This window comes from Mesocricetus auratus, unplaced genomic scaffold (assembly GCF_017639785.1).
Source record: "Mesocricetus auratus isolate SY011 unplaced genomic scaffold, BCM_Maur_2.0 Super-Scaffold_100691, whole genome shotgun sequence".
In the NCBI taxonomy this organism is placed as follows: Eukaryota; Metazoa; Chordata; class Mammalia; order Rodentia; family Cricetidae; genus Mesocricetus; species Mesocricetus auratus.
Window position 1 is genome coordinate 54,153,294 of NW_024429267.1, and position 18,250 is coordinate 54,171,543.

The 18,250-nt window shown below is 43.6% G+C and overlaps 1 protein-coding gene across 3 annotated transcripts in view; it reads right to left on the reverse strand.

Annotated features, from left to right (window-relative positions):
• Rbms3 (RNA binding motif single stranded interacting protein 3) overlaps positions 1–18,250 on the reverse strand; it is a 775,988-nt gene that overhangs the window by 744,221 nt on the left and 13,517 nt on the right. For all 3 annotated transcript variants that reach the window (XM_040740056.1, XM_040740054.1, XM_040740068.1), the window contains one exon: positions 3,318–3,491. In XM_040740056.1, the coding sequence (XP_040595990.1) occupies positions 3,318–3,443 (126 nt within the window). In that variant the 5' untranslated portion in view covers positions 3,444–3,491. Of the gene's footprint in view, positions 1–3,317; positions 3,492–18,250 lie in introns of those variants that run through there.

Here is an 18,250-nt window from a genome sequence, read left to right on the forward strand (position 1 = left end):
ATAACACTCACCATTCTCTTCTAAGAATGTTCCTAATCTGTTATTTCTATTTTCCCTCCGCCTTCTGTCTCCTTTAACTCTACGTGGTCCAGCAAAAGGCGGCAGCAGTCACTGAGTTTAAGACAACAGAAAGTGGCTAGACAACCCCTAATTTGTCCTATAGCTTAGAAGACAGGATAACACTTATTCCCCAACCCTGTCCCCGGATGTAAAATTCATAATTCTTCAAAGACAAAAGTTCCCCTAAGGAGTCACATGCACACTGAAATTAAATGATTAGAGCTAACTCTGGAATACAAACATGCCTTTATTCTCGGGTACAGATGAAGGCACTGAGATACTGTGATAAAAGACAATGCAGGAAGTCAGACACGTACAGAAGCTGTGGGAGGTTAGATAGCTCGTTTGTATCTCTGACCCCACTATGAGCTGTGTAGCTTGCGTCCAGATACTTCATTTTTCCGAATTTAATTATATTAATCTTTAAAATGATGAAGGTAATGATAATAACTACCTCCTTGGACTATTTTGGACAAAAGTATGTATGATATATGTAAGAGTGCTTAGTACATGGGAAATATTAAATGTGCAATATCAGTTATTTTGGATGACCTTGATGTCAGTAAGACTATGAATATGAATAGATATGCTTTCTTAAGTTACGATTTGTCTCATTTGAAAAGTAATGGCTGAAGGGGAAAACTAATCAGACATAGTAAACATGGAAGTGGATACTAAACAAATGCGTATGCAAGATATATGCAAATTGTACTATTATTATGAAAAGGTGCTTATATTTTGAGCATCAAGTAGATGAAGGGCTAGAGAAAAGATCCTCTTGTCTCCCAGTGATACGTATTTGCACGGGAATGCTCTCCTAACTTGACTCTACTTTCTTATTGTCCTCTCTAATGGTTTCCAACAACTGTTTCTTTACTTAAGCATTTTAATGGGGCTGGAGAAAAGGCTCAAAAGCGCTTGCCATGGACCTGACTGCAATTCTAGAACACATGTAAAATCCTCAGTACGGTGGGGGCTTACTTGTAATCCCAGCACTGAAGAGGTGGAGACAAGCAGATCCCTGGGCCTCACTGGCCTGCCCAGCCTAGTCAACTTGGCAAGATCTAGACCAGTGAGAAGCTCTGGGGAGTGACAACAGACTCTACCCTGGCCTCCCCACATGTACAACCACACAAACACTTCAGTGGTTTTCCACCATACTTTGGTGTATAATAGTCTTAGTCTTGATAGCAAAGTGCTGCTTCCTGTGTGTGCTGGCTAGCTTTCTGTCAACTTGATACAAGTTAGAGAAAGGAGAGAAACTCAATTGAGAAAATTCCTTCATAAGATCCAGTTGTAAGGCGTCTTCTTAATTAGTGATTGATGGGGAAGGGCCCAGTCCATCGTGGGTGGGGCCGTCCCAGGGATGGCGTTCCTGAGTTCTATAAGAAAGCAGGCTGAGCAAGCAATGAGGAGCAAGCCAGTAAGCAGCATTCCTCAGTGTCCTCTGCATCAGCTCCAGCCTCCTGGTTTCTATCCTGAGTTCGTGCCCCGACTTCCTTCAGGGATAGACTATGATACAGAAGCGTGAGCCAGATAAACCCTTTTCTCCCCATCTTGCTTTCTGTCATGGTGTTCCACCACAGCAACAGTAACCCTAAGACACCGTGGCTTTCCAATTCTTTCTGACATTGCCTTCCTTCTAGTCTCCTCTCTCCAGTCTCCTTCATGTGAACTGTTTTCTGCTTGGGTTTCCCTCTGCCTGCCACTCACCTAGAGTCTGGAAAATGACTTAACTGACTACCTAATTTCAACACAGCACCCACACTCCTTCTCAGAACATCAACCTAGAGTGATTTACCACTGCTAAATACTTTTCCTGTATATTTACTTCTTTTTACCTTTATTTATAGTGTGTGTGTGTGTGTGTGTGTGTGTGTAAACATTGGTTTCCCCATTCTTTAGAAAAGGAGACAATAACAATAGTGAATAATCATAAATTAATAATAATGCTACTTATGATGAAAGAATAAGAATAGCTATTAAATATCTTTTTATAAGCTATTTAAAATATCTATAACTATCCTCATGCATGCATTCTTATTTATTTATTAAATCATTCACTTATTCATATATTTACTTATGGTTGAGGATGACCTCCTGACACCACATCCCAAGCTGTGCACCACCATGCCTACTGCTAGGAACTGAACTCGAGTCTTTGTGTAAGCCCCTCAAGCCCTTGATTAATGGAGTTGCTTCTCCATTCTCTTGTGTGTATATCCTTTCACATGTCCAACCTGATGCCAGAAGTTTAATCACTGAGTCAAGAGTTTCTTGCAATATAAATTAGACAATTATTTCCACATGGCCTTTGTACAAAGTCATACTAACTCTCAGTTTGAGTAAATTTCCAGAGACTTCTTTCATGTGTCCTTGCAACATATTGCTTCAACTTGGAATCCCTACATATTTTGTAACTTCATAATAATTAAGTGGTAGCCTGGTGGTAAGGTATGGAAGTCTGTAATCAACAGTGAAACAGCTACAGATACAACATCTACCAGGGCTGACCAGCCAAAGGAAATGTTTTAAGCCCTGCAAAGAACTATGCTCTGCTGTCTGTCACCAGAGGTCCCCCAATGAATATTCACCACAGTCTTCTTCAAGAACATACAAAGCAACTTGCAATAACACAGAAATCTTAGTTTACAGTGGTTGAATTAAGATACATGAAAGACATGGTGGCAAAAACAGGCACCTTATTCTACAAGGTTCTCAGAGTCCATGAGTTTTCTTTTCCATGACTAGGGTTTGTTTTTCCTGCCCTTTAAGTCACTTACACCAACAACCAGAGCTCTATGTAGTAGCAGATGAAAAATATTTATCTGTTTACACTTGTACAAATGAACCAAAAGGTCATGGAGGAAAGTGGGAGTGTCCAGAATGCTCTAACTTTTCTCCCATTTTAAGATTCCCTTTTTTTTCTAGCACAGCAGTGACCAACTAGATTCATAATTAATAACCAAGAGGAAGCCAGAAGAGTCAAACCAGAAATAGACACACATTCAATGCCCCCAGTACACTGTTCTGAAAACCGTGCTAATCTGTACCATCTAGGAGTGACTTTGAATCAAATATCGGCTGTCACCAGAGATCTCCCAAACATTGATCATCTAAATGCTTAAGACATTCCCACTGCTCAACTGTTTTACTCAAGAGCAGTACATGTGCAGGGAAACAGCCCGTTTCACAAAAAGACCAACCTAAAATGTAGCCGTGCCTAGCGTCTGAATGCAGAGATATGGGGTACTTACCGCAGGGTGGCCAGTGCAGTAGGTGTAGCTGGCATGAGACTGGTAGTGCAGGCTTGCTCTCGGGAAGGAGTATGTGCTCCAGGCAGGTTGGCTGCTGCTCCATTGGGAGCTGAAGCCAGGGCTCATGGTCACTCGGGACTTGCTAGTGTGATAGGCTCTCACTGTGGAGTTAGACTGTGGGGAAGAAAGAGATGTGATGTAAAGACAATTCTGTGCAAACCAGGCCAGCTACACAGCAACATGCATTCCGTGTGGACAGCACAGGCGACTCAGCGAACCATGGAAACGGTCGCTGGCTGTGGAGGAAACACTGAATACTCTTCTGATTGAGATTAAAACTTTCCCCCTGTATCATAGTTTTTCCTGGATCACCAAGCACATAGCCCCATTGATACTGATCTCATCAAAACAGCCCCCACCCCCAGCTACAACATGCAACTCCATCCTTTAGAAATGAGTGATGCTTTGGGAACAGCAGCAACTCTACCTTCAATTACATAAATGACCTTCTGCACAGCGGTCACCTTGGAAGTTCACCATGAGTCTCAGTCTCACGGGGCAACTCTGAATTTTATCATGAGGATCAGGCTGAAATACAGACTGGTGCCCAACTTTAAATGGCCTTCATATTCCATGGGGAGACACCAGCAGAAGCCTGGGCATACTCCAACAGCTCACTATTGTGCTGCCTCGAGACAGCAACATGGTGCAGGGTTTGAAATGGTCATTTATACCCAACCTGCTTGACCCATGTCACTGAAAATGGAAGAATGGTTAAGATATTAATTTCCCAGATGTCAAGTAGATCTGGCTGATCACAATGGCATATAGGGCAAAATACATTGAAAACAAAAGTCCCTTGTTATCTCCTTTGTCCTCAGATGGCCACAAGCACAGGAGGCATATAATAGTTTCTTTTCAGAGAGCATTTTCTATCATCAGATTGTGAGGACCACTTATCCCAGTAGCACAGTGACTTCCACAATAAATTCTATTTATAAATCCATGGTGCATGCCAACTCAATCACTGGGAAAATGTGCTAATCGTGTTGCTATTATATTCTGGAAACCCAGAGGGGAAGAAACTTGCATCCAAGATCCCAAGTTCCTGTTTTGTTAGGTTCTGATATCACATACCTAGATTAACAACTTTTCTGAGAACAGATCTTAGCATCTTGAGATAATGAGACCTAGAAAGCAAGTCAGTCCTTTAAAAAGAAAACTGAAATTTTAATCTGCAGATGAATGAATCTGTTTAAACCACAAAACTATGAAACAGGTTTTTTAGTCAACCCATTCATATACGGTTGCCCATGTTTCTTCATTCCCTTCACCCATCACCATGACAACCACCTGTGTGGTCCACAGAGGTCAAAAGTCAATAAGAAATGCAGACACATTCATAAGAAGTATTTGCCAAGGGGCTGAGTGATGGAGTTTAGCACACAAGCATGAAGACCTGAGTCTAGATTTCCAGAACCCACATAAAAGCTGGGTGCAGAGAAAGGATCCTACCACTATACTTCCTGTGGGTCCCACACCGCTTCACTTCCTGTCCCCTGAAAATCCCCGCCCTCCTCATGAACTCAGCTGTTTTCCTCAGTGACTCCTCTAAGACTCAGCCTTGTAATCTCATGGCTAGGTTCCTGTTTTCATGTTTACGTGAGTCGGAACCCTGACCTTTCTTGTACAGTGGAGTTTGTGACTGCCCTCCTCTCCTAGCTCACTAATGGCAGTCATTCTCTCGGTGACTGCAGGACAGGCATGGTGTTTTTTTCCTCCACATCCTGTTCCCCATCTGTTGTAATATTTACACTCAAGCTCCTATCTTGTATCATTTCTCTTATGATTCTGTGATGGGGGAAGTCCTTCTGTGTATATGTTTGATTGGTATAAATAAAACACTGTTGGCCAATAGGGAAGCAAGATAGGTTGGACTAGGAGTCTAGGAGGAGTCTGGGAAATGTAGTCAAGGGCGAGTTGTTGCCATGTGATAATGGGAGGATGACCCGTGAGGCTCTGTCCGTGGAAAGATAAGTTCTTATAAAAAATATATTAGTAGTTATGGGTTAATGATTAAATCAGAGATACCCAATTAGAAGCCATAGCAAACAGCCAGCAGCTTCATAATTAATAGAGTGTCTCATGTGTTATTTGGGAGCTAAAACGGCAATGGGACCCAGGCAGGAATCCCACAACAATTCTGTGTGTGTGTGTGTGTGTGTGTGTGTGTGTGTATGTGTGTGTGTGTGTTGGGGGTGCACACGTATGTGCTCACGTGTGCATGTGTGTGCATGCGCGTGTGCGCGCACACACGCGCGCACACACACACACACACACAACACAAAGAGAGGGAATAGTTATATAGTTTACTCTCTTAAATTCCATTCCCCAGTTTTAAACTATCTGCTGGATAGGATATATAATTGCTGATTTTTCCAAAGGGAACTAAAAGTTAAATTATCATAAACAAAGTTAAATGGGTTAATTGTTTTACTCTACACTTTTATCTTCCCCATAACTAACTTTTAAAAAAGTATCACAGATACATTTGGAAACCAACTGCCTGGAAGTCTTAGCAATGTTGATTCATTCCCAAAGTCAATGGATAGTGTCATTGAATCCTATTGAAAAGTTTTAGTAGTTCTTAAATGTTTTGTCATCTTTATTCCCATATGACTCTCTGTCATTAAGGTTTCCATCAGTTTACAACAGAGCCCCTGAAATGGAATGAAGGCCTGTCACCTTTAGGCTTGACAGACCTTCCACAATGACAATGGAGTCAGACTTTCTACAGGGATGTCTTTACAGTGTTTCTTCTAGATGAAAAATGTTCAATAGTTTTCTTTTTACCATAGTAATGTCTCTTGACCCCCTTTCCCTTCTAACTTTATCCTAACTGACACTTTAAAGGCAATTACTGGGTCCTTTCTATGTAATAGTATCTATTACAAAACGATTGACCCTCTGTCTTTGTATCTTACATAAAACACTAAGTGTCCATATTCTTCCTTTTAAATGAGGACAAGGACTTTAAACACATTGGTCAATTGACTAGATTATCCTGCCATTAACAGTCTGAAAGGAAATGTACCTTAAAAAGATACTGGAATGGCTAGTGGGCTTACAAGTCCATTCGTCATGAGGAAAATGTAAAGTAAAGCTGTAGCAGTAATACCAGATTTATGCCAGCTCAAACTAGAGTAACTAAAATGTTGTCATGTTTTTATGGACCTGAGATGTTCACATACTGCTGGTGAGAAGACGACTTAAAACAACTACTTTGGAGAACATCATGTGTGTGTGTGTGTGTGTGTGTGTGTGTGTGTGTTTGTGTGTGTAAAATGAATCATACTTCTTCCACAGTATGCGCTAACAGTTGTACCCCTAGTCATTTTCCCAAAAGAAAGTACATAAACTCAAAAGGATTTTATATGAATATGATTAGTGGGGAAGCTATTCTTATTTTTGCTAAGTGGTCACACCGAGCTGCCTTCTAAATATTTAATGTTTACTCTGACAGGTATATCCAGCTGTCACCCTTGGCCAGAAGTTTCTTTCTGCGATGGGCGGCAGTTTGTGCAGAGATTCAGAAGTGGTTAGCACGCTGAGAAAAATGCTGTGTCCAGAAGGAGCGAGGGACAATGTGGAAGAGGGGTGGGAAAGAAGGTAGGCGTAGGAGGGGATGGGATGACAGCTGCTTAATGCCATCTTCCAATCAGGACATGCTGCTGCACTCAAGAATGCACAGCAGCTATGCTTACCTGCCCAAGATCAAACCATTCACACTAGCATGCCTGGGGGAGGGGCTCCCACGGCCCCATCCCAATGAGGAACTACTGACAGTTTATGGCTGCTAGGGGAGGGAAAATTATTCATCCTCTTTAGGATTGGTGTCACTGGCAGGCTGTCCATGCTCCAGGGGACAGTCCCACACCCATGTGCATACACTAACTCAATGGGACCTTTTCAGGAACAGTTAAGGACATGATGTTAGGAATAGAAATTTCAGGGGATCCTGAGAGGAATTCAAAGAGGGTAAAGGGGAATAGGTAATATCAAAGTATGTTGTATATGTGCTCCAGAGTCTCAAAGAATAGCTAAATTACTACTTTAAAAAATAGCAATTGGTTATTCATAATATCTCCAATTTGGAAATTGTCTTCAAGCTAAAACTAGGAGAATAGATTTCTTTAAATTGGGGTATACTTATAGCATGGAATATGTTTTTAGCTGTCAATATGAAGAAACTCCTGGTACACTCCAAAATAATAACAAATTAAAGATGACAAGAACAGAAGAATAGATATATGATATCATTTATATAATGTCTGAAATGAAAATAAATAATGTATATATATATACATATAAGTGATCACTCCTAATCAATAAGCCATCCAGTTGATAACTGCTTGTAAAGGAAAAAATTATTTTCTCCAATGGAGTCTCACTGAGTATATAAAACACACTTAAGGGCAGGCCACGTGGCCAGCTAACACAAAATCAACTCAGGGTAATTTTGGACATGTTTTTTTGGGGTGGTCTCATATTGCTTTGTTTGGACATTGTTTACCTTACTAGTCTTTTGCTTGTATATGATCTCCAATTGTGTGTTTTTATGGTGTGTGTGTGTGTGTGTGTTGTGCCTTTTCTCATTTTAATTTTGCCTGTTGTTTTTTTCTAAAGAGAAAGAGAGAGAAAGAAGGCATGGGTGAGTGAGGTAGTGAAGATGGTCTAGCAGGAATAGGGTAAGAGAAACTGTGATCAGAATATATTGTATGAAACATTTATTTTCACAAAAAAGAAAAACACATGGCATATAGGGAAAGAAACCAGAAAGTGATTTTTGAGCTGGTTTAAAAGGAATTAATTCAGAAGGAAAGTAAGAATTTCCTATGGAAACAGAAATCTTTGCCGTCTTATTTGGGGATCCCTGTACGGCTGCATACAATTGCCAATACTCACCAACGTGAACAGTTAGCACCTGTGCCCTTTACTATGTCTTAATTATATCTCAATCAAAGGAAAATACGCAGTGTGGCAAAAGCAGCAGAATACACTGGCCTGCAAAGATAACAAAGGGAAGAAATGGTTCAGAATCCAGAGGCCCAGTCATCCAGAGATCCTCATTTCCTGGACCTTGTAATTGGCTAATCTGAGTCCCACTATCATTCCTCTCCTTGGCACACCCTCTAGGAACCATGCCAGGCAGCATGTGACAGCCCAAAGGCAGGAAGCCAGTGGAAAGAGCAAAGAGGCTGGGCAAAGGGCTTCCGCATAGCCAAGAGCTGGCAGCCCTGCCGCTCTGTCTGCCAGGACAGGGGTCAGGACTGCTGAAGAAAGGGAAAACAGAGCAACAGACAAAGCAACTCTCTCCTGTGCTTCCAGAGGCAGCGGTGGTGTTATCCAGGCTGTCAGTGTTGGCAAAAAAAAGGAAGCAGGAAGCAGAAGGGAAACATGTTTGGAAAAGGAATAGTACAGGGGCTGGGGACTCAGCTCAGCCAGTAGACTGCATGGCTAGCAAGCCAGAAGCCCCGGGCTTCCATTCCCAGTACCATATGAACTGAGTGTGGTGGTACAGTCCTGTAATTTTAGCACTCAGGAAGTGCAGGCAGAAGGACTAGAAGGCCAAGGCTACCCTCAGAGTCAAACAGTGAGTTCCTCACCTAGAAGAAAGAGGAAAGAGGGACTTAGGAGAAGAGGAGAGAGAGAAAGGGAAGGAAGGAAAAAAGAAGGGAGGGAGTGAGGGAGAGAGGAAGGCAAAGAGAGAGAGAGGAAGGAAGGGAAGGAAGGAGGGAGGGAGAGACACAGAGATAGAGAGACAGAGAGATGGAGAGAGAGCATAAAGGAAGCAACAAGGAGGAAAAGAAGGCAACAACCTCATCAGATTCCAGGATGCAACTGAAATCCAGCTTCAGCATCACAGGAGCTAACGCCAGTACAAAGTCCATGCTGCGTTAGGAGATGTTTTAAGTGTGTGTGTGTGTGTGTGTGTGTGTGTGTGTGTGTGTGTGTTACTGCAGTGACTTAGGGTTCTTCTTGGCAACATTAAGACGTAGCTACTATCATAAGGTTTATGCTATAGGTAAGCAAACATGGAAGAGGACATTAGGTGTCTTAAAATTCAAGGTCTTGTAATGACCAGGCCTTCGGATTGGTATTCAACCCAGTAAAGGATTCAAGAAAGCCCCTTTCTAACAATCTGCTGTAGTGCTGACGTTTGGGGGGGTGAGACGGGAGGTCAATGCTATATGGAATATAATATATTTATTTACAATACAAGCTGGGAGGATAGAAAGCATGGCAGGCTTCCAGAGGAAAAGAGAGAGAATACTTTCCCTTTCCTTAAATAGTTCACCTGTCTAATCTTCATATCTCTGCCCTTTTGGGTGGATAGCTTTGTGGGCTCATCCCTACGGGGTGGGGGTGGGAAACACATCTTTTTCAAAAATGTAATTGAGGGAGGGCACACAAAGGATAGTCCCACAAAGCAATCAGGAAGGAAGGGACAGAGAGCTCTATGAGAGCATGAGAGGTACTACACATGTGTGCTACAATGGTCTCTCATGCTACAAGGTCAGAGGGAGGAGCTTCTGTAGAGCATCCATGAAGTCTCCAAAAATCCCAGTAGCAACTGTCCATAAAGAGTTAGGAGGTAGAGTATTTGGCCCTGGGTAAAGGCTCCCCTCTCAATTATCACAAACATCCCTTATACATAGGTTTTAACCCTGGAGAATGGAGTCTCTGGGTAGCAGAGAAAGCTCTGGAGGAACAGAGTGGAGAGGCACACAAGGTGAAGCAGGGCATCTTCAATCCAAATCCTGGGTGAATCTGTGCATCATAACTGTAATTGAAAATAAAGATGGCACATGGCTGGCTGGGGATAACCATTTCTTCAGGAATAATATGCAGCCTAGTGCTGATGTTACCAATGTCCACTGAGCATTTGCCTTGGGACTTTTCAGGACTGTATCTCAGGTCTCTCAGAACACTCTAATAATGTGAGTGTTAGCATCCATCACCTATGATGGAGAACTTGCAAGACAGAGGGTTGGCAACCTGGTAAAGACATAACTTATAAGGGGTAAGAAAGAACCAGGCTTGGTTATGTGAACACAATCTCCAAGAATGCAGTGTGCATTGAAATGAAAGTGGATACTATCGGCATATGTTAAAACTGGCTTCTCATCCATACAGGGGTGGGACTTCCCAGGGGTCCCCGGCCAGGCCAAGGCCAGAAGACATATGCAGCTTGAGTAAAATTCCAAACAGCTTGGGGGGGCATGAGGCAGGAAAGAGTGGCTGGGCTCTTAAGAGCATCCCCATCCATGCATATGGGGAATATCAACGGGCATTAGCTGGTGGGGAGCTTTTGATAGCATCATAGTGCGCTGATGAAGATACTGATGCTGGGAGGACAGTGTCTTAAACATCATAGACAACAGAACTATCAACGTCAATTATCAGTGATGACGTCATCGCCAACCCAAACCGCCCACCTTTGTGCCCCTTCTACATTGCTAGGACTTGGCTAGAGATGCTATTATCACGCACACAGCCAAGTGCAGGGCTCGAGCAGGGAGAAAACAAGTAGATGCTAATTACTATCAATATTCTTCAGCAGACAGAAATTTCAGGATAATTCCAGAAATAGCCAATAAGGTCACACTGAAATTACTGTGGGTGCATTCCAGCGGTAGCTTTTAAAATACTGCGAAAGTTAGTCTTTAGGAGAACTTTGTGATTTTACAGCACCCAGCACCTGGGTAGAGGCACGGAATGGCAACTGCAGCAGAAACGTGGAAGCTCTGCTGGCATTCCCAGCTCCCTTTGACCCACTTCTTACAAGATTTGTCATTGCGGATGGCGGATGGCATCCCAGCTTGAGCCCGACAGAGGCAAGCTGTCTCTTGAGCTGGCACGTACCAACCAGAAGTCTCCTGGAAAAACCGACTCAGTCCATGGTTGAACCACACACCTGTAACAATGGGTGTTGGAACTAGGAAGATTTCAGTGGAGCGTAAGTGAGTCCTGTTCCCAAATACAACTGCTCTTCTGCTTAGGTGAAACTGAGAGGAACTGCAGTTCAGTGACCACTCCCTGGGTGAAACGAAGGAGGAAGAACGTGAAGACAGGGAGTGGAGAGCCCACGTGATGAGAGGAGGGCTCTCCAGAGCCCGTGAAGACAGTCGCATGGACACCATTGTAGGGACACCCCCTTTTCTCCTGCTCTGGTTTGGATGGGTTCTCTTTCTAACACTCACACAGATGCTTCCTCTGCCATGTTCCTTCACTGTCCACTGTAAAATAAGTGACTGTCTTTGTTGGGTCCCCAGTTCAGCATTTCCAGATCATATTAGGCATTCGGTGACACTCAACTTGAGAGACGGCAAGAGGAGGAGTTCAAAGTTATCCCTGACTACATAATGAGTTCAAGGCCAGCTGGGGCCACATGAGGTCATGTATATGTTTGTGCATGTGTAGGCATATGTACCTGCATATGTACATGATGCATATGTATGTGCATGGGTGGGTGAGACTGCGAAACCACTGAGAATTCAAGGCCAACCTGGGCTAGAGAGGCCTGGTTAAAAAAAATGTGTCTGCGTATCGATATCTAGCGCCTACAGTTAAAAATACCTTAAAATTATCTAGACCTATATATTTTTGTAGTATTCATGCAACCAACATAGATATTTCTGTAGCAGTCTGCACAAGCACTGTACATGTATGTACATGCGTGCACAAATGCCCACACAGTACATACATACATATGCCCACATATCAAAATTCTGAAGCATCCACAATGGATTTTTCTGAGAAGCAGACAGTAACATGAGGTTCACAGAGAAGCTAAATGGTTTCCTGTGTGTGTTTATTTCCTGCACTGCCAATAAGGAAGTCCAAAGGGGACACTTTCTTCCCAACAACTTAAGAGTTTCAATAGGGGTTTTCAAAGATTCCTTCTGCACCCTGTGCCCCAAGCAAAGGATTCCTGCTGTGCGGCTTCTAAAGATTTCACTTATAACCAGCTGAATGAGGAGCCTGAATGGGCAGTAAAACCCACACCAAACCTCTCTTTGCACCCTGTGTGGGGACAAGTGGTGACTTTGTTCACTTACAAAGGCCAGAGAGAGGGAGCACAAACTGGCCCTATGGTCTAAAGAATTTTCTTTCAAACAAATCCTTTTAGAGGGGTCTAAATCATGCCCCTCACAAGGAAGCTGCACAAGGAGACGTAAGGGAGCGTTTCAGCTCTCTCACAGCCCAGCCTGAGGACGCGATTGTGTGGTCTCTCCCTTGACATATTATCCTCCATTACACCCCTCCTCAGGGACTGCCTTGCTTGGTGTCCCATTTGCCTCTCTGAAGAGAGAGAAGGAAGTATCTTGTCATTGTGCTTCCCCTGACGGGAAAACTGTCTGTGTCTTCCTGATGTGGCTTGCTTCGTGACAGGTGAGCATAAAATCAGAGGTCCCCCTTTTACAAATTGTCATAAAGCATGGTATCTTGGGACACTTAATTGTAGTGTGCCTGTGGCGCTCTGGTTTCAAGTATGTCCAACCTTCTGACACTGTAACTTGGCATGGCCAGCGACAAATGTGTGAGGGACCGTGTCCACACGTGTCCTGGGACACATGAGGCCTGCATGGTTAGCACTTTAAAGGGTTAAGCGGAGGCTCAGGAGGTAGCTCAGTTGGCAAGAACCCTGGCTGTGCAAGCCTGAGGGCCTGAGTTTGAACCAGCAGCACCCACGTATAAACTCGATGCAGACGTGGATGCCTGCAGCATCAGCATGCGAACTGTCTCAGTTAGGATTACAATGGCTGTGATGAACACCATGACCAAAGGTGAGTCGGGGAGGGAGGCATTTATTTGGCTCACATTTCCATATCACTGCCCAGGACCTAAGGAAGTCAGGATGGGAACAGGAGGCAGGAGCGGATGCAGAGGTGATGCTCGCACGGCTTGCTCAGACAGCTTTCTTATAGAACTTAGGGCCACAGGCCAGGGGTAGCCCCACCCACAATCGGCTGGGCCCTTCCACATCAATCACTAATTAAGGAAATGCCCCCAGGCTTGCCTACAGCCAGATCTTATGGAGGCATTGTATTCGGCTGAGGTTCCTTACTCTCAGGTGACTATAGCTTGTATCAAGTTGCTATAAAACTAAGCCAGCACAGGGGTGATGAGACAAGAGAAAGCCAGGAGTTTGCTGCCCCAGCAGTTAGCCTAGCTCCAATGGAGAACTTGTGACTGCTTGAGAGACCCCGTCTCAAGGCAATAAAGCAAAGAGCTGTACAGAATACCTGCCTGTGCACTCAGGGGTACACACAGTGCACATGGGAAACCGCTAAGTCAGCTAACTAAAAGTAGAATGTGATAGAACCTTTTTTTGCATGTTCTTCTAGACCTTTATGAGGTCATGACAAGCTCTACTGGGTTGGTGCAGCCCCTACAGTCGCAGTCTAGACAGAAAACGTCATGCTGGGTAAGTCTGTCAACCTGAATCAACCTGGACCAGGGAGTTTTGGGCTCACCCCACTGGACCAGATTCTTTCCTACCAATTGAGGATTGCCACTCCACACCTTGGGAGTGTCCCTGGGAGCAGAGTAAGAGGATAAAGCAGTGCGAGGCATCACATCTCACTTATTGCAGTCATGGAACCCTGGAGACTCGAGTTTCTGATCTGTAAGCAGAGACACTCTAAGGGTCCTTCAGATGCTTTCTCACACCCAGCACGAAAACAATCCCGCAGGCATCTTGGAGATGTGGAGAACACTGGATTCAAATGGACACCGTTCTCATCCGCTTTCCCTATGTGAGGCTGGCAACTGTGTGGCTTTCTATGGAAACATTAAGGGCAAAAGGGAGGACGTTCACCTGGTAAAGGCACATGCCACACAGACCGATGGCCTGAATTCAAACCACAGGGTGCACATGGTTGAATGGAGAGAACACAATTCCTCAAGTTATCCTCTGACCTCACCATGAGTGCCACCCACTTACTGCCTTCTTTCTGAGACGGGCCGTCTTGGCAGTCTGACACTCAACAAGTAGTCTAGATGGCTGGCCAGTGAAGCCTAGGGATCCACCTTACTTTGCCTCTCCAGGGCTGGGATTACAAGGCCAAGCTACAAGGCCTGCCTTTTAAATACGAGTTCTGGGAATTGAACTCAGGTCCTCATGCTTGCAAGGCAAGCACTTTGTCTAGCACACAACCTTACTTAGGGACTAGAATGTGTGCGAGCATACTCTCCTCTTCTTTGTGCTCTTTCAAGATCCACATCCCCTATCCCCTTGTATATAAAAAAAGGAAGGATGAAGGAAAGGCTTGAGGAAGAGAACAGGGGGCAGAGGGACAGGAGAAAGGAGACAGAAGGAAAACACAAAGAGGAAAAGAAAATCAACCCGACTCAGACTCATTTCTTTGCCTCCGAGTAACAGACTCATACTTAGTTTTCTTTTCATACCAGACATCCCTTTACCTCCTGCTCCTGGCTCAGCGCACACTCAATGAGCCCAGGCACACCACAGCTCCTGCCTGAGTGTTCTGGAAGTTAAAGTCACAGAGAACGTTCCCAGAGGACAGCCCCAAAGCCCCAGAGTGACTGAGACTGGAATGGACCGGTTCCCCCAAATAAAATTAGCCTATAAAAATGACAATAAGATGAATGGAAAATGGCTCTACTAGTCCTTTTAAATAGCTTCACACCAATAGCTAAGCTACTTGAAGAGAAAGCCTGATGCTGGACTTTGAACGACAGCAGCAGGAATGTTAAGAAGCTGCTCTTTTGGTACCCCACCCTGCTTCCAATAACCTATGCCTCCTGAGAGCCACTCATCTGTTCAGTCACCAAATTCCTATCTAATGAGGAGCTGTAATGAGCCAGGCATGGAGTACAGATGGAATTACAACCAAGAGGCAAAAAGACACACACGCCTACCTTCACGGAGAATAATTATAAGGAAATCAGACATTTAGAGGAACACGAAACAGTAACGTCTGGGGTAGGTCCATAGCCCCAGACTTCAAAAGCTCTGTGCTGGGGATTTAGATAAATCAGTCATAGAAACCACACAAATGAATGGAACTGAGAGGCCAGAGAGCTTAAGGCTATCCACAGAGTTATTAAGGTGATGAGCTGATTTAATTAGGCTCAATGTCCAAAAAAAAATTAATTCCCACTGGCCAAAAACATAAGAAGTAAGTGTGTGTGCGATTTTGTGTGTGTGTGTGTGTGTGTGTGTGTGTGTGTGTGTTTAAGTGGAAAATTCTACAGAACGTCTGTCCTCTGGCTGAAAGCATGGCAAAGTACCATAAGTGACTGTCTTTAGCTTTCAGCTCACTCTAATATTAGCACTGCTTACTGCATTCCCACTTCAAAGGGCATAGAGAACCTGAGGTTTCCATTCTAAGCAAACGATATCCTCCACAGAAGCCATGGAAATCATCACAGGCTGCGGGCGGCTTGCAGTGTCAGAGAACCAAAGGGACAAAGATCGTTATAACCCAACTGTCCAGTCCATCCTCAGCCACAGTGGCCACCATTCCCTCATCTACCCTCCCCAATAATGCTTGCCTAAAGTCACACCTCTCCAGTGCTCTTGGGATCACACTGTAGAGTATTATGGGTTTGTTGTATGCTGTACCAACAAACAATTTAGCAGCAAGCATTTGTGGGCAGCGTTATGCATATGAGCTACCACACTAGGTCTGTGGGAGGCATCGGAAGTGACAGGTTTAAGCCCCAGCCAGCATTCTGCTTGATTACATCACTGGAGTGTACAGAAGGGGCTCACTCTGATAACCTCTCTAGTCACATTCTATGAATTTCCCAATGAGCCATTGAAAAGCAAGGTACTCTGTGAAGTCTTACTAAATCTCTAACTTTTGGGAAGATATTAACTAGTCTTTTGTTTGATTATCATATAAGAACTCAAGTCACTTTAAGTTGCAAAATTTTATAACATGTATTTATGGATATATCGTATACTATCACACATAAGTTATAATCCTTGAAACTAGATTTAAACTTTTCCTCTGTAAAGGAAGATTATGATTATTTTAGGCTTTCTCATCCTTACTGTTTCATTAGCCACTATTTGAGCCTGCCATTGCAGCCTGTACACACACACACACACACACACACACACACACACACACACCATAGAAAATCCGGTAAAGAGCGAGGGTAACTGAGTAGTCTAGTTTGCTTTTCAGTTGCTGGAATAAAACCCTGGCCAAAAGCAGCATGGGAAGGAAAGGGGCTCCTTTAGCTCACAGCTTGCAGTCCATCACAGATGGAAGCCAAGGCAAGAACTCAAAGCAAGAATCTGGAGGAAGGAGTAGATGATGAAGGAATGCTGCTGCTTACTAGGTTCTTCTGGGTTCAAGTCCATCCACCCTTCTTACACAGCTCAGGACCACCTGGCTAAGGACGACATCATCCACAGTGGTCCGGGCTCTCTACATCTGTTAGAAATACATGCACTACAAACATGCCCACAGGGCAATCTGAGGGAGGCAGTTCTTCAGTTGTGGTTCCCTCTTCCCAGATATGTCAAGTTGACAAATGAAGCTATGACACTGAGTGCCAATAAAACTTTATTTTTGAAAGTAGGCCACGGGCCAGATTTAGCTTACAAGTTTGCCCAAGCCCTGTTCTATACTGCCAACTTTTGAAGTGTATGGCAGGGCTTTCCAAACAACAGACACAATGTGGTGAAAACAGAAGCCCCTGAAAGAAGAAGGTTTTGAATCAATTTACGTATGTCTTTATGTATATGGCGGGGAATAAAGGATGGTGAGATTCAGAGGAAGTGACTGATGATCACAGGGACAGTAGCAGGAGTGATGAGACTGGGGGGTCCCGAAAAAAAATGGGTTCTTTCAGCTGATGTTGAGCAGCATTTGCTCTAAATGTCTATAGTATGTCAAACAGGCATGATCTTACAGGCAGTGATGAATGGAATTAAACATTATTTGTAGAGTTTTCTTATAAAAATTTGACCATGAAACGAAACAAGCAATTATGTTAGCAATATTAGTATTTTACAAGATGACTTTCTTTCTTTCTTTCTCTCTCTCTCTCTCTCTCTCTCTCTGTGTGCAGGTGTGTGTGCAGGTGTGTATACATGTGGAGGTCACAGGACCTCAGTGTCATTCCTCAAGGGCTAGCCACCTTTTTTGGGTGGGGGGAGGGTCTCTCACTGTCTTGGAATTTGCTGAGTAGACTAGAATTGACTGACCAGGAATCCACGTGTCTTCAGCTCCTCACTGCTGGGATTGTGAATGTACATCTACCATGCTTAACCTTTTGCATGGGTAATGGAAATCAAAAGCAGCTGTGTCTCCTCCTATAGACTAAAACAGACGGACTAAGTGGTTTGCTTTATTTTCCTCTAATACTATCAGTGATCCAATTCATAAAGGACAACATTCCAAAGGTGAGAAATGTCAAAGTGTGAATATGCACTATGCTATTTATATACATTGATAGCTATATGTATGTGTTTGTAAGTCAGGTGGAATTCATTCATATCTGTATACACTGACAGTTTCCTTGATGTCTGTTCTTTCTTTAGGTGTCTTCTGTCCAAGAGTTTGCTCTTGTGTCTGCACAGCCCTGGAGATAAGAGAGACTCAGATTGGTTCTTAAAAGAGTAGAGAATAGGGATAATCTTGAGTAGAAGTATAGTTAGTTAACACATGTGTATTGTGTTAGTTGCCATATACATGTGTACTATATATACACAACATATACGTAATTACAGTTTGATTGTGCTGTATGTATTATATAGAGTTCAATCCACGACATGGCATGTGTGTCATACATACAAATACAGGTGCAACACAGTGGGTGTGAGAAACATCAAGAAAGAGAGGAGACTTCTTAAAGATTTATGTATGTTTATTTCATGTGTGTAA